This window comes from Adiantum capillus-veneris, chromosome 20, assembly GCF_014529385.1.
Source record: "Adiantum capillus-veneris isolate H3 chromosome 20, ASM1452938v2, whole genome shotgun sequence".
NCBI classification, from domain to species: domain Eukaryota; kingdom Viridiplantae; phylum Streptophyta; class Polypodiopsida; order Polypodiales; family Pteridaceae; genus Adiantum; species Adiantum capillus-veneris.
In genome coordinates this window covers 24963743-24977241 of record NC_140950.1, presented here as the reverse complement: position 1 = coordinate 24977241, position 13499 = coordinate 24963743, and the positions used below count along the sequence as shown (strand labels likewise).

General features: G+C 42.2%; 1 protein-coding gene across 1 annotated transcript; it reads left to right on the top strand.

Moving 5' to 3' along the window:
• Nucleotides 1-6567: 6567 nt before the first annotated feature.
• Nucleotides 6568-8310, top strand: LOC147432257 (uncharacterized). The gene is made up of 3 exons (XM_086492210.1): nucleotides 6568-6785; nucleotides 7272-7360; nucleotides 8080-8310. The coding sequence occupies exons 1-3, from the start codon at nucleotides 6695-6697 to the stop codon at nucleotides 8176-8178; spliced, it is 279 nt and encodes a 92-aa protein (XP_086348336.1). The 5' UTR covers nucleotides 6568-6694; the 3' UTR covers nucleotides 8179-8310.
• The last annotated feature ends 5189 nt before the right edge of the window (nucleotides 8311-13499 follow it).

Sequence of the window (13499 nt, the reverse complement as noted above, 5' to 3'; positions counted from 1 at the left end):
ACAAAGGATGATAGCATACAAGATGTTAGAAATGAGGAACTGATATGCCTACAACGTTATCTTGGAGGGTTTACAGTTTAGTACCCCCCATATAACATGTGTTCGTGGGCTATTAAAAAAACCCCTCTTTTAACATGTCTGAATGAATAAAATGACCCTTTATTTTAGGATTTTTTCCAAAATTGAATATAGAAACCCCTTATTTTAATGTATCTCTGTTAAATTGCCTAAAATCTTTTCATTTTAAAACCCCTCCTATCGAATTCATGTTATACATTAACATGATTACATAGTGCAACCCCCAAGGATGTTACGCAAGTGATTGCAAACAAGTTCTTGAAAAGATGGAGAAGCTAATGAGTGTCTATTATAGTCCTATGTCATTGTTACATGCAAAAGATGAGAATATAGTCGAATCCGTGTATGCAAAAATTGGGATTTAAGTCTTGACACATGAGTTTTGTGATTCCTTGGATGAGCCTATACAATTTCCAAGGAGATATATGGTCAAAGATGCTAAGGGAGACCTTGTGTTTACACGAGATACTTATGTGAACTCAACTTCCAATGGTGTTTCAGTGAACTCAAAATGCTTTGTGTGATGCTTATATTTCTTTTTATGGCATGGTTATGTAAGTAAATATGTACAGTGAACAAAATGATGACAAAGATGTAAATCACATTAATGAACATGGATGTAGCCAAGGAAATGTAAACATGCAACACGATTTGATCGAGGATGTTGGTTCACACTTCGAAGAGGTTTGCAAAGCTCCAAATCAAGATAATAATTTTTGTGATGCAAATGCTCTTCGATGTGATACATATGCTTGTGTATTGACGGATGAGATCTATTTCAAAGGCATAGGTTCTTGTTTGGAGGGGATGCAATTTGATATGCAGCCACCAAATACTACCAATGACTTGGAGAAATAATTGAATGCTATTTTGTGAAGCATGCTAAATTCTATGTAGCAAAAGTGCAAAGATTCATAGTTTCTGGACATACTCGTTAGAAGTTAAAAAAAACCAATACTTAGTGAGATTCCCCTTCCTCCCCCCAAAAATCACACGCACACAGAAACCTGCATGTGCGTGTTCACCTCCCTCTAAGACTTTCCCCAGGGACCAACCCCCCCCCTCCGCACTCTGTGCGCCCTTTGCAACCCCACCCCCCGAGACCTATCTCCAACACCCATCTCTCTCTCTCTCTCTCTCTCTCTCTCTCTCTCTCTCTCTCTCTCTCTCTCTCTCTCTCTCTCTCTCTCTCTCTCTCTCTCTCTCTCTCTCTCTCGCTCTCTCTCTCTCTCTCTCTCTCTCTCGTTCGTGTGCACGACAACTATAGGGAATTTGCTCTGTGTCAAGAAGCAACACTCGTAGCAGGACGTTGAGGGAAATTCAGACTGGCTCGCAAGGGGGAGAGTACAGCAATTATAGCAATTGGAAAGTTGAAGGGTGTAACTCAGCTGCGTCGAGGTCGCCATAGCTAGCTCTCACGCAGAGAGAGAGAGAGAGAGAGAGAGAGAGAGAGAGAGAGAGAGAGAGAGAGAGAGAGAGAGAGAGAGAGAGAGAGAGAGAGAGAGAGAGAGAGAGAGAGAGAGAGGCGCACAATTGGTAACCATGCAATAGAAAGTACGCAGGCAGGGGGAGAGGGAGAGAGAGAGAGAGGCGCACAATTGGTAACCATGCAATAGAAAGTACGCAGGTAGGGGGAGAGAGAGAGAGAGAGAGAGAGAGAGAGAGAGAGAGAGAGAGAGAGAGAGAGAGAGAGAGAGAGAGAGAGAGAGAGAGAGAGAGAGAGAGAGAGAGAGTGTGGCACTTAACGAGAGAAAAGTACACAGAGAAGGATAACAAGGACAGAGAAAGGCATCTCTTAGAGATTCTTCTTAAAGTGGGATTAAAAATGAATCGTAGGGACATACTTGAAAGGAGAGAAGGTTGAGAATAAGTGTGAAGCAAATATGATCCATCTGTGTTTCATATGTGATGACTTGCACGATGGGATATATTCTCAAGGGGATTCTTTTGAAGAGGATCATATGTGGATTTGGATGAAGCTTTAGAGAGTTTTGGTGCTACATACAACAAGGGTTCTCAAGAACATCACTCAAGACATGCACTTGCAGAGCATGCCCAGGAAGAAATGGATCTTTTAGATAATGCTTTGGAGGGATTTGAATCTCCTCATGACATGAATATACTTCACCATGATGGGATATGTGATCTAAAGATAGAAGGATATGAGCATGATGAAGATCTATGCAGTTTTTGGATGAGGCTTTACAAGATTTTTTGCCTATAAGTGAAGTCATGCATATAGTCTTTGAGGTGCCAAACGTGGTAATGAATAATATGTCTAGTGATCTAGAGATGCATGCTCAAATTTTAATGACTAGGGGGAGTGAATTCAACTCACCCATGCTTTTAACCATGTTAGGGATATGGGATTTCGATGCTACCATTTGATCCACAAGGACATTATGGATGCTTATGGTCTTTGTCAGAGTACTTATATGCCCTTTGATAGAGGGAAATGCTTTGATTTTCTTGATGTATGTCCCTCTAATTTTATGCTTATCAATCATGGGAATGCACTACATATCATCTAGTCGTGCTACTATAACCAAAAGGTCATATGCTACCCCTATGATCTATCTAGGTGGAAACTAGGTGCTTATTACGTCCCTCATTGGATGTTAACAATTGATGTGTATGCAAACTAAGAAGCAATCAAGTTGCTCCATGGCGGGATGTGAAGGTTTATTTAGAGGGGGTGAATGTTGTGCAATGGCACGCTTATAATATTATCTACATAAACCTTTCTCATGGTTTTGGATGCATGGGCATGGATGCCATCATGCACATAGTGTCACATGCTTGCAGATGGTTGTTATATGTCCATACCTTGCTTGGGAATGGTGACACTAGATAAGGCTACAATGCATGTTTTATCACTTAAGATCATGCCTAATTTGGTTTAAGAATGTACATATGTCAAATGTATCATGGTGCACACTCTTCTTGCATACAAAGATTGATACGGGAAAAAACCACCAAGAACAATAACTTGTAGTAGGTGCGTTGTCACAGATTTATCGAGAGATCAAAACAAGTGGAAAATTGATGTTCACACAAGAAATTTGAGCTCAAGGGAAGTTTTCCTCAAAAGTAGGGGTCTATTTTGGGCCAAAAATGGTAAAAAACAGCCATTTTTAAAAAGTAAAAATGCATAAATATTGACACGTCAACATTTTGGACAAATTGTTAAGCAAGGAAGCTACTTGCTTATGGCTGAAAAACTGTAATTTTTCCCATTCTGTATACTCAAAAGAGTTTGCAACAATGCAATCCAGTAGTGTTCCTACCTTGTGTTCAAACTTGTATAAGTTATCACCATGGAATAATTGCACCAAATTAGTGTTATGCAATCACAAGTGCTAAAAAATCCATGGTCTCTCTAATGAAATCACTAATCAAGTACTAAAGCCATTTTAAGTAAAAATGCAAAAAAAAAATGACACATCAACATTTTGGACATGTTGGTAAGCAAGGGAGTTGCATGCTTATGGATGAAAGTGTGCAATTTTCCCCCTTATGTATACTCACAAAAGTTTGCGGATAGTGCATTCTCGCAATGTTCCTACGTTGTATTCAGGCTTGTATGAGTGATCACCACACAGAATAATTGGACCAAATTAGTGCTATGAAATCACTAATCAAGTGCTAAATCTTCCAAGGTCTCTCTAATGAAATCACTAATCAACAAAACTTGACACGTCGGCATTTTGAATGAGTTGATAAGTAAGGGAGCTGCTTGCTTATGGCTGAAAACCTGCAATTTTTTCCCGTTTGTATACTCGTAAGAGTTTGTGGCAGTGCAACCTTGTAGTGTTCCTACCATGTATTTAGGGTTGTATGAGTGATCACCATGGAATAGTTGCACCAAACTAGTGTTATGAAATCACTAATCAAGTGATGCTCTCCCTTTGTCAAAATTTTGAGGGTTCAAAGAAGGGTGTTTCTTTAGCATCGTACCTGTGCAATTTAATGGTGCAATTTTATTGGCAACTCATTTGAAGGAATCACTCAATAGTTTTTCTTAGTGTATGTGTGTTGTTGGAAGAGGTGCTCCCATGACTAGAGTTTTGTGCCTTTTTTTGCCCGCCTCAAACCTCTATCGAACCTGCTTTGCTTGCCGGCAAGGTGGAAGGGGGTCAACGGTTGAGGATGTGTGAGTCATCTAATGCGCGTACCAGTGCCCTAAATGATGGAAATCCACATGGTGTCGTAAATGTAGACCGATGTAAAATCATTTTTTTTGGGTAAATTTAGGTGCTTAGCAACATTTTTTAAATTCGGGGCTTTCGATCCATGGCCTTGATTCTAACCTGGTCGCCAAATGCACTCCCCACCCTTGATCCCCCTTCCATCCGTGTTAGGAAACAATGCTAGAAATAAACTTATTTCCCAAATGTGGCAAACCTACATATGAGAAATAGTAGAGGTAAATTGAGTAAATTTGAAGATTTTAACACTAAATTTCTCTGTATTTTGTAGGTTTTCTCACCTTCAAATAGTGCTCGAAAAAAACCATTTTCTTGGCCATTTTTTAAAAGGAAAATTAGTCAGACAATCCGAATTGATGCCAAAATCTAGGGCATTCTCCGAGATTTATAACTATAATGGCCAATTTTTTACTATGAAAATCATGATTCAATGGAATTACAACCAAGATTTTTCAATTTCAACTGAGAAATTTACACTATAAACTAGGATATGTGAGCACTCCTTTCCAATATAATATTTAGAGGTAAATCTCCAAATTTGTAGGCGGGATTACACTAAACCTTTGTTTTTTTTTTGGAGCACCGATACTAAATGGATAATTTTGGTAACATGCAGGGAACCAAAGAAAAAAAAGTTACCAACTGTAACTCTATCATATGGTAACACAACATTCTCAAATACTTACCATTAGGGTTTAGGTTTGTGTGTGTACGTATGTATATATACATATGTAAACAAATAAATAGATAAATATATATAAACATCTCATCTTTATTATACTTTCTCAAATATAAAAGCTCATTGATGAAATAAAGAATTACCATCTCAATTACAAATGTCACCAATTGGTAATTTGAGATTTTGAGAATGTTACCAATGGTAATTTTATATAAACTAGTGTGACCAACGGGCTCCGCCCGCCTCTCTCTCTCGATTTTCATGCAAGTTGTCTCTCTCTCTCTCTCTCTTTGACTTCGATCGTTGTGCGCTCGGACTGCAGGTCACACCCGCCGGTTAAACGTGATGCTTACGCATGGCAGGGAGGGGGGGCCGGAATCCCTGAGGGGGGGGCGGAATCTCTCCCCCCATTATAGATAGTACTAGTACGGCCGACCGCCTTCGACGGCCTCTCTCTCTCCCCCTCTCTCCCTCTTTATCGTGTGCAAAGAGGTTTTGGACTTTAGCCTTCAGGTCGTAAATTGCGACACGTGTAAAAAGCTCCCCCTTGTGCCGTATTATGTTAGTAGATAGATATAGATTTCAAATTTATAAAGTGCCCATACCGCTAGGAAAGTGGAGTGGTAAGTACACACAACTGGTAAGTGGGGAGCAAGATTGAAAAGAAAGAGCATGGAAGCAAAGCATGTACTTGCAATGCAAGAACGCCACTTGCCCTGAGCCTTCATTTAAGGGTTTGCATATATGCTTTGCTTTGGCCCCAGGCCAATCGAGTGCCAAAATATGCACACAAAAAATCAAAATAAACGAGGAGGTTTCACACTGGAAATCTCGGATATTTCTATGGAGATTCGGACAAATTGGTACGACATTCCTGTGCATGCAAAGAGAGAGAGAAGAGAGCGGGGGAGAGAGAATGTTGAGAGCGAGACCTTGTGGGGCGTTGTGTGTGTGTGTGAGAGAGAGAGAGAGAACACGTGCGACGTAGAAAGAGAGTATCACGTTTCTTAGAGAGAGTATGGCAGAAATGTATTTTATGTGTGTAGAAAGAGGATGTGCGCGTTCGGAGTCCCGAGTCACTGTGGACGGTGTCATGCTGCTGCTGCATGCATCGAGAAAAGACGTATGGGAGCCTTTGGGAGGGAGTGTCGTGTGTGAGTGGGAGACGTCACTAGATAGAGATTATTATTATAAGTGTGTAGAGAGAATAGACTATTATTTATGAGAGGGGGCGCAAAATTGTCACGTTTAGAGAGAGAACAATGTGGTCCTGACTCTGTAGGGTAGGCTGGAGCTACGTGTTGACTCTCTCACACACACATTGCCGTGACGAGACACATATAATAGTACACACACTTCTAGAGAGAGAGAGAGAGGAGAGGGGAGCGGGGCCGCCGCGGGGGGGCCACTAGCCACGCATTTTTGTTGTGATTAATATAAAATTAGAGGGGGCATTTCTATGTGCTGAGGGGCTGTTAATTGTAAAGAAAGCGGGGCGCTCGCGCGCGCGCGCGCGCACACACACACACACACACGCTTACCCAGTTTATAGTTACAGTTGATTTATCGTTGGTTCTAGAGTCGCTATTTGGGTTCTGTACAATGTTGCTTGGTGATTTGTGGTGGCCATGGCTCTCTCTCCCTGAAAGCTTTCTGCCCCCCACCCCCGCCCCCCCCCCACCCTCCTCTATTTGAACCTTCTTCCTCTTCCCTCTCTCTCCCTCATATCATGGCGAACGGTGGTCTGCTCCGCCGCGTCTCCGCCCCCCTAGCCAGCGCCTGGCGCTCGCTCTTGCACCGTTTCTCTCGCAACAGCAGAGGTATGTTTGCAATGCCTTGTTACAGGCTTTGCATTAATGTCTTTGTATACTTGCAATGTCTAGGGGATAATTACCCCTCTCTGAAAAACTCATCATGTAATCTCCCTTCCTCGTTTGCATCGTGATCATGGGCATCGAGCACGCGACTTTTGCTTGCAATTTCCTGTATCTCACTTCATGAAGGCACTGCCCTTTCAATATGACCTTATCAGTTTGTTGATGCTTGTCTTCTTTTCTTACATTAGATTTCTCTGGTAGTGGGCATTTATGACAGCCCATTTATGAGCTTCATGTATATACTCTGAGGCCAATTTCTTACTCAATTTAGGTTGGGGCTATAATATCTGCATTGATTGTTTGGAATATTCACAATGTTAGGCTATTTTGATCCTCATCGACCCTTGGGATGATCAATGGTTCGATGCAATTTCAAACGCGTTCCAATCTGATGCATTTTTTGACTCATCTCTTGGTTTTTCATCTCAGGTGCAAGAAGCTTTGCAAAGCTTTACCACGATGTGCAGACTTGCGCATACGAGGATGTGCAAGTGATGTGGTCCATCATTCACCAGCAGGTGAAGCCCCTTGAGGCGTCGTCTGGCAAGGCCGCCCAAATGCACGGACATGGGGGGGTGAATGGAGGAGCACAGGCACAGCACATGTAATCTAGATACACACAAAGAGGTGCCCACACACACACACATATACATATAGAACACGATGATGATGATGCATACAAGAAAGCTTTCACAGTACTTGGCTGGATTCTGAGTAGTGGATTTTTGCATGTCGAAGCCTACCGATCCGTCCTTGATGTACAAAATACATTCGAAATAATTTTATTTGGTTTTGGTTTGTACATTTCTGCGTTTTTGGTCCTCCACAGATGGAGTATGCTATCCCATTGTTGGACTTATTGGTTGAATGTATGCATTTGTGTGCAAATGGACGAACACGCGCACACACACACACACACACACACACACACACACACACACACACAAGCCCACTTGAACAGGGCCACACAACCGCGCACGCACACTAGTGAACTCCTAAGGCTATGTTTCATCTGTTCTTAAGTGTTTAAATGAAGAGTTGCTGGCTTTGGCAACCTATTTAACAGGAGAAGCTAAGACATTGTATTGTGAAATTTATTAAACCCTCAAAAGGCATGCCCTCAAGTTAAGGCTATGTGAGTATGACAATGTGCCCTGCTTTGGTATTTTGGAAGGGGTAGATTTATCTGATGAAATCCATTCCCTGGGCTCGTGATAACTTGTTGTGGGTGTTGCAGTCTTTTGTTGGTCCGATGCTTCCATTTGAGCATCCAGTTTGTAATATGCAATGTTTACCCTGGGCAATGAAGTGGCTAAAGGGCAATACCGGCAGCTGATAAATCGACCAAGGTATCAGGAACGGCAAGGGGTCTTTCATCATTGGAACCTTACCGCATTGTTACCCAGTGTCTATGCAAGACAGGTCCATTCGTAAGAGGCATGAAACTATGGCATTACCAAGATGGAGGTTGATACCTTGGACATATGCCATTGAAATGTTTTTCTTGTGTGTTGGGAGTAGTCAATTGCAGCTGAGTATTAGTGGCAAGCCAAAGAGGGGGGGGGGGGGGATTCTTTTGACCGGATCTTCAACATCCTGCCGCTCAGCAATTGAATTATCGGCAATGTTGCTGATCTTTTCAAGACACCACATTTTCCCCCAAGATGTATGATAACGTCCAGGAAGAGGTCCTCACTTTACAGTAGTTGAAAACAACTTATTCCTGTTAAAGTACACAACATCAAACTTCTCACATCTTGCCACATTCAGCCTCAAAAGTGAGAGCATTGCCAAGCAGTCTTTTCTCAATAGCCCCGCGCTCACAATCTCATCATGAATCTTCTTACCTTGATACAATTGCACTTACCTTTAAGATGCAAGTGTAAGCATCCACTGATTTCGGTGCTGCCCTTGTGAGACATGGTTGCATTCAATTTCCGTTACTAAAGCATCTCTAAATTGCATACATCAGTGCTAGCTTCAGCTCCGCATCCGCTAAATACAGTCCACAGCTTCCTCATCCTACACGATTGGTGGACTACATTCCTGGCCAAAAGCTCATCACTTTGCTTTGGTTTCAAAGGTACTACGCAGATGTCAAGAGATGGCATTCGAGACATGACGGTCATCAAAAACTTGTGCTTTCAATAGTAAGCACAGTCTGAACGACTCTAGATGGTTGGATAATCACCATGAGGGAACGTGTTCTTAGAAGATGGGCAGCAAATTACTTAGTAATTGCTAAAGTAATTATTATATTAAACCCAAAGTGTATAAATAGGGTCCATTACATTATTATCGGGTTGGCAATTGTTATCACTTGTATTAGCGCTTTGAGCTATAATTGCACTTGAGCATCAGTGGCAGTATTGTCGGTTGTATTTTCTCTTTGTAATCATATTCGCTGTAATCTTGCGAATATAATCTTTGTCTGCAATCTCAATCATGACATATATTTCAGTGATTCTTCTCGTCCAGTCTTCTGAATTTGAATCTGAATCTGAACCTTATTCCAGTCTATAAGTTTGATTCTTGTTTCAATATCCACATCTCAGTTTAGTCTCTGATTTCTGTCCAGTCTGTTGTCTAAAATCTTCCCACACTAGTAGCTGAAATCCTTCAACATTGGATTTAGTTGTCTCAAGAGATCAGCTCCAATTCCATTTTGGCGATCACGGTGGTTCGAGCTGAAGCTCGTTGACTGAAAGATTCTTCTCCCATTTGAAGTTTTAAGTCATGGCATCAAAATCCAATCGTGGCCGGAAATCTACCATTCGTGTGGACCTCATTACTGAGGAGTCAAGAAGAGAGTCTGACCCCAAGCAAGAGAAAATGACTGACACTGAGACTCAGGAGGAGCATAGTCAGGTTGATGAGGCGCATGACTCACATCACTCCAGTCATTCTTGACGTCGACGGGCAGAACGGGAAGCACGAAAGGCAAAGAGTTCCAAGAATTCTCAGTCTCGCCAGAGAGATGAGCATATCAAGGGCAGAAAGGGAAGTCATCGTACTTCTAGCAGACAAAACAGAGAAGATACTGAGACAGAGACAGAGATTGATTGGGATGATGACACTGACAATTGCAAAAAGGCTCCCAAGCGTTATTCTGAAGCCAAGAAGAGAAGTGGTGGGATCAGTAGTAATCGAAATGATTACAAAGCTTCCCTGAAGATTTCCTTTCTTATATTCAAAGGAGGGAAAAAAGATGATCTAGATGTTCACATACAAGCTTTCGAGCAGTATGCTGAACTAAAAAACATTGATGAAGATGATTGGGGGGAATATTTTTCACAAACCTTGAAGGAAGCAGCGAGGAAATGGTATTACCACTACCCTGCATGCCAGCTGAGATCATATAACAAAGTACTTAAGGCCTTCAGGTTAGAATATTTCGACAATCAAGGGGACGAGGATATTCTCTGCGAATTGGATCAGATCAAACAGAGAAAATTGTCAATCCGCAGCTATGTAGAAAAGATAAAAGAACTGACCAAGCAGTTGCAAGAACCGCCGTCTGAGAAGAGATTGAGGGCATGGTTTCTGAATGGGTTCAGAAGCAAGAAGCTTCGGGAACAAGAAGTATCAGCCCCTACAAAAAAATTCAACGATCTATTCCAAAGAGCATTAAAGCTGGAACAGCAGGCTAAGAAAGAGAAGAGCCACAAGAAGCGAAGGACCACTAGCAGTAGCTCGGCTACTGAAGCTTCTGATTCCAGTCCAACGTCCAACAGCTCCGAGAGCAGCTCCAATGAACGAACAAAGGAGAAATCAAAGAAGGGATCATGGACCAAGAAGATTGAAGAAATGGCTAGGCAGATTGCAGAAATTAGCCACACAAGACAGCCGGTCCGAAAGATGGAGACTTGGTGTTCAAGATGTAAATCCAAGGACCACATCTCCACTGAATGTCCACAATGTACCTACTGCAAGGCCTTTGGTCACCTATGGAATAATTGTGGCATCAGAATTCACCATTTTAAAAAAGGAAAGGATCTATCAGTGGTTGCCTACGCTGAACCAGTGAAGGTAGAACCAATCAAAGTATCTCAAGAGGAAAGACCAGGTACCAATGGTACTGGTCAAGGACGTGGCAGATACCAACCCGGAATGGGCAGAGGAAGAGGAAGAGGAAGAGGCAACTACTAGACCATGAGCATGAATTGCTATACCTGTGGAAAGTATGATCATTTTGCAGCCCAATGTCCAGATGCACCGGTAACGACTGCTACTGAGGCTAAGGCACCAGAGCGAGTCCCAGTCAGGGTGGTTACCAGGAGCAAGGGAGTAATCATTGAAGAAATTCCATACATTTCAGAAGTACCAGTCAATCCTAACAGCAGCAAGTGGGCTCAACAAAGGGAAGTTTGGAAGGCCAAAGGTAAAGAAAATGTGGTAGATGAGTGGCAAGAGCAGCGGGAACTAGCATCTAAAATCACAGAGGATTTAGCTAAGAAGCTGCCAGAGCAGCCAGAAAGTTCCGAAGTTGGAGTCATTCAGAAGATACCAGCCCAATCGACTGATAAAGATCAGTCAGTACCGGCCATGACAGAGACCATGCTGGCTGTAGTACATGGACTAGCTGATGAAATAGGAGTGGATGGAAAGAGTAGCAGTACTGCTAAAGAAGAATGGCAGTGTGAAGACACCAGTTCTTCAAGCTTTGACAATCAGTTTGACCAAGAGCGAGAGGAAATTCATGAGAAAATTTGTGATAGAATCCAGAAGCTGACTGTAGAGCTGGAGGATATAAGAAAGACCTTGCCTGAGGTGGCCAACTTTATCACACAACGTAGGAATACTGAGGCAGAGGCCAGAACAGTGGACCTGACGGCTGTCCGGGATGATGAAGTTCCACTTATTCAGGTAGACTACAAGGTCAGGAAGCAGTGGAAACCTCTCTCAAGCGTCATACTGGATGGAGGAGCAAGAGTCAACATAATGGGAGCCCATCTTCAGCAAAGAATGGGTATCACTAACATGAAACCAGCACCATTCAAAGTAAGAATGACAGATCATCGAGTCGTACAGGCGACGGGTATGATTGAAAACATGTAAATAAGAGTTGGGAGGGAGAAATTCAAAACCAGTTTCCTAGTCTTGGATGTACACGGAGCATATGGAATGCTACTAGGCCGCCCATGGTTAAGAACAACACATGCTGTTCATGACTACGCAAACCAAACTTTGACCATAGAAGGTGCCAGTGGCAGAATCAAAATCCAAACCAACAACACCAGGAGCTGGAAAAAGGAACTGAGGCCGAAGGAGTTGTGTCAGAAATACAGACCCAAGAAAATTGAGCGAATGCTAGCAGCTATGAACATATTTCCTTTGGCAGAAATCGATTTGAATGCAGTCCTGCTGAACAAAGAGCAAGCTGACAAGCAGAAGAGACAATTCCCTGATCAGTTTACTGAAGTCAATGCAGGGGAAAGAACAGTTCAACTAACTGGAAGAATGGAGGAACCAGCTGATACTGGTATAATGGAAGAACCAGTATGTTATGAAGAGTACCCACTGGATCATAATAATGATTCAGAAATGAATGGACCTTCTTGGGACTACGCTGAAGAATCGACCAAACGAAAAGGAGGCGGACCAAATTGGTTGCTTCCAGATGATCATGAAGTAGAGGAGTGGAACCTAGGATCGGAGGAAAATCCCAGAATGGTCAAAGTCAACAAGCACCTCAAACCGGAAATGAAAGAAAAGGCACGAAAAATGTTCCAGAACTATAAAGATGTGTTTGCCTGGGAACATACAGATTTGAAGGGAGTAGATCCTGAAGTTTATCAGCACCGAATGCCACTGAAACCGGATGCTAGGCCAGTAAAATTGCAAAGATACCGGATGAACCCCAACTATGCAAAGAAGGTTAAGGAGGAGATTGATAATCTTCTCAAGGCTGGGTTCATTACGGAAGTAGCAAGCAGTGATTGGTTATTTCCCATAGTCGTCGTTCCTAAGAAGAATGGGAAATTAAGAGTTTGTGTCGACTATAGGAAACTAAATACCCAGACTATTAAGGATCCATTTCCCTTACCTTCGACTGATATGTTGCTTGATGAGATCGCAGGATATGAGATGTATAGCTTCATGGATGGTTATAGCGGCTATAACCAGTTACAGATTTCTCCTGAAGATAGGGCCAAGACCACTTTCATCATCACTGAGTGGGGAGCATTCATGTATTTGGTGATGCCTTTTGGCCTGTGCAATGCACCAGCTACTTTTCAGCGGTGTATGATGGAGATGTTCAATGAATTTCTTCATCGGTTCCTCGCCATTTTCATGGATGACTTCACTGTCTATTCAGATGAGAAACAACACCTTCTATTTCTAGAGATGGTTTTTAAACGCTGTCAAGAGAAAAGGATTTGTTTGAATCCATTCAAATCTATATTTCTGGTATGGAAGGGACAACTACTACTGGGACATGTGGTTTCCCGCAATGGAATAGAGATGGCCAATGACAAAATACAGTGTGTCCAGCAAGCTAAAGCACCCAGAACTGCTTCAGAATTGAGTTCTTTCTTGGGTTATGTGAATTTCTATAGAAGATTTGTACACAAATTTGCTTCTCAAGCAGTACCACTATATGAACTTACAAAGAAGACCAGTAAGTTCAACTGGACTGTTGAGTGTGAGGAGAGT

Bases quoted from the DNA above. Each gene is read 5' to 3' on its own strand.
- LOC147432257 (XM_086492210.1), top strand. From the start codon at position 6,695: ATGGCGAACGGTGGTCTGCTCCGCCGCGTCTCCGCCCCCCTAGCCAGC. The intron at 6,786-7,271 runs GTATGTTTGCAA...TTTTCATCTCAG, and splicing joins TTTCTCTCGCAACAGCAGAG to GTGCAAGAAGCTTTGCAAAG. The intron at 7,361-8,079 runs GTGAAGCCCCTT...TGGGTGTTGCAG, and splicing joins GGTCCATCATTCACCAGCAG to TCTTTTGTTGGTCCGATGCT.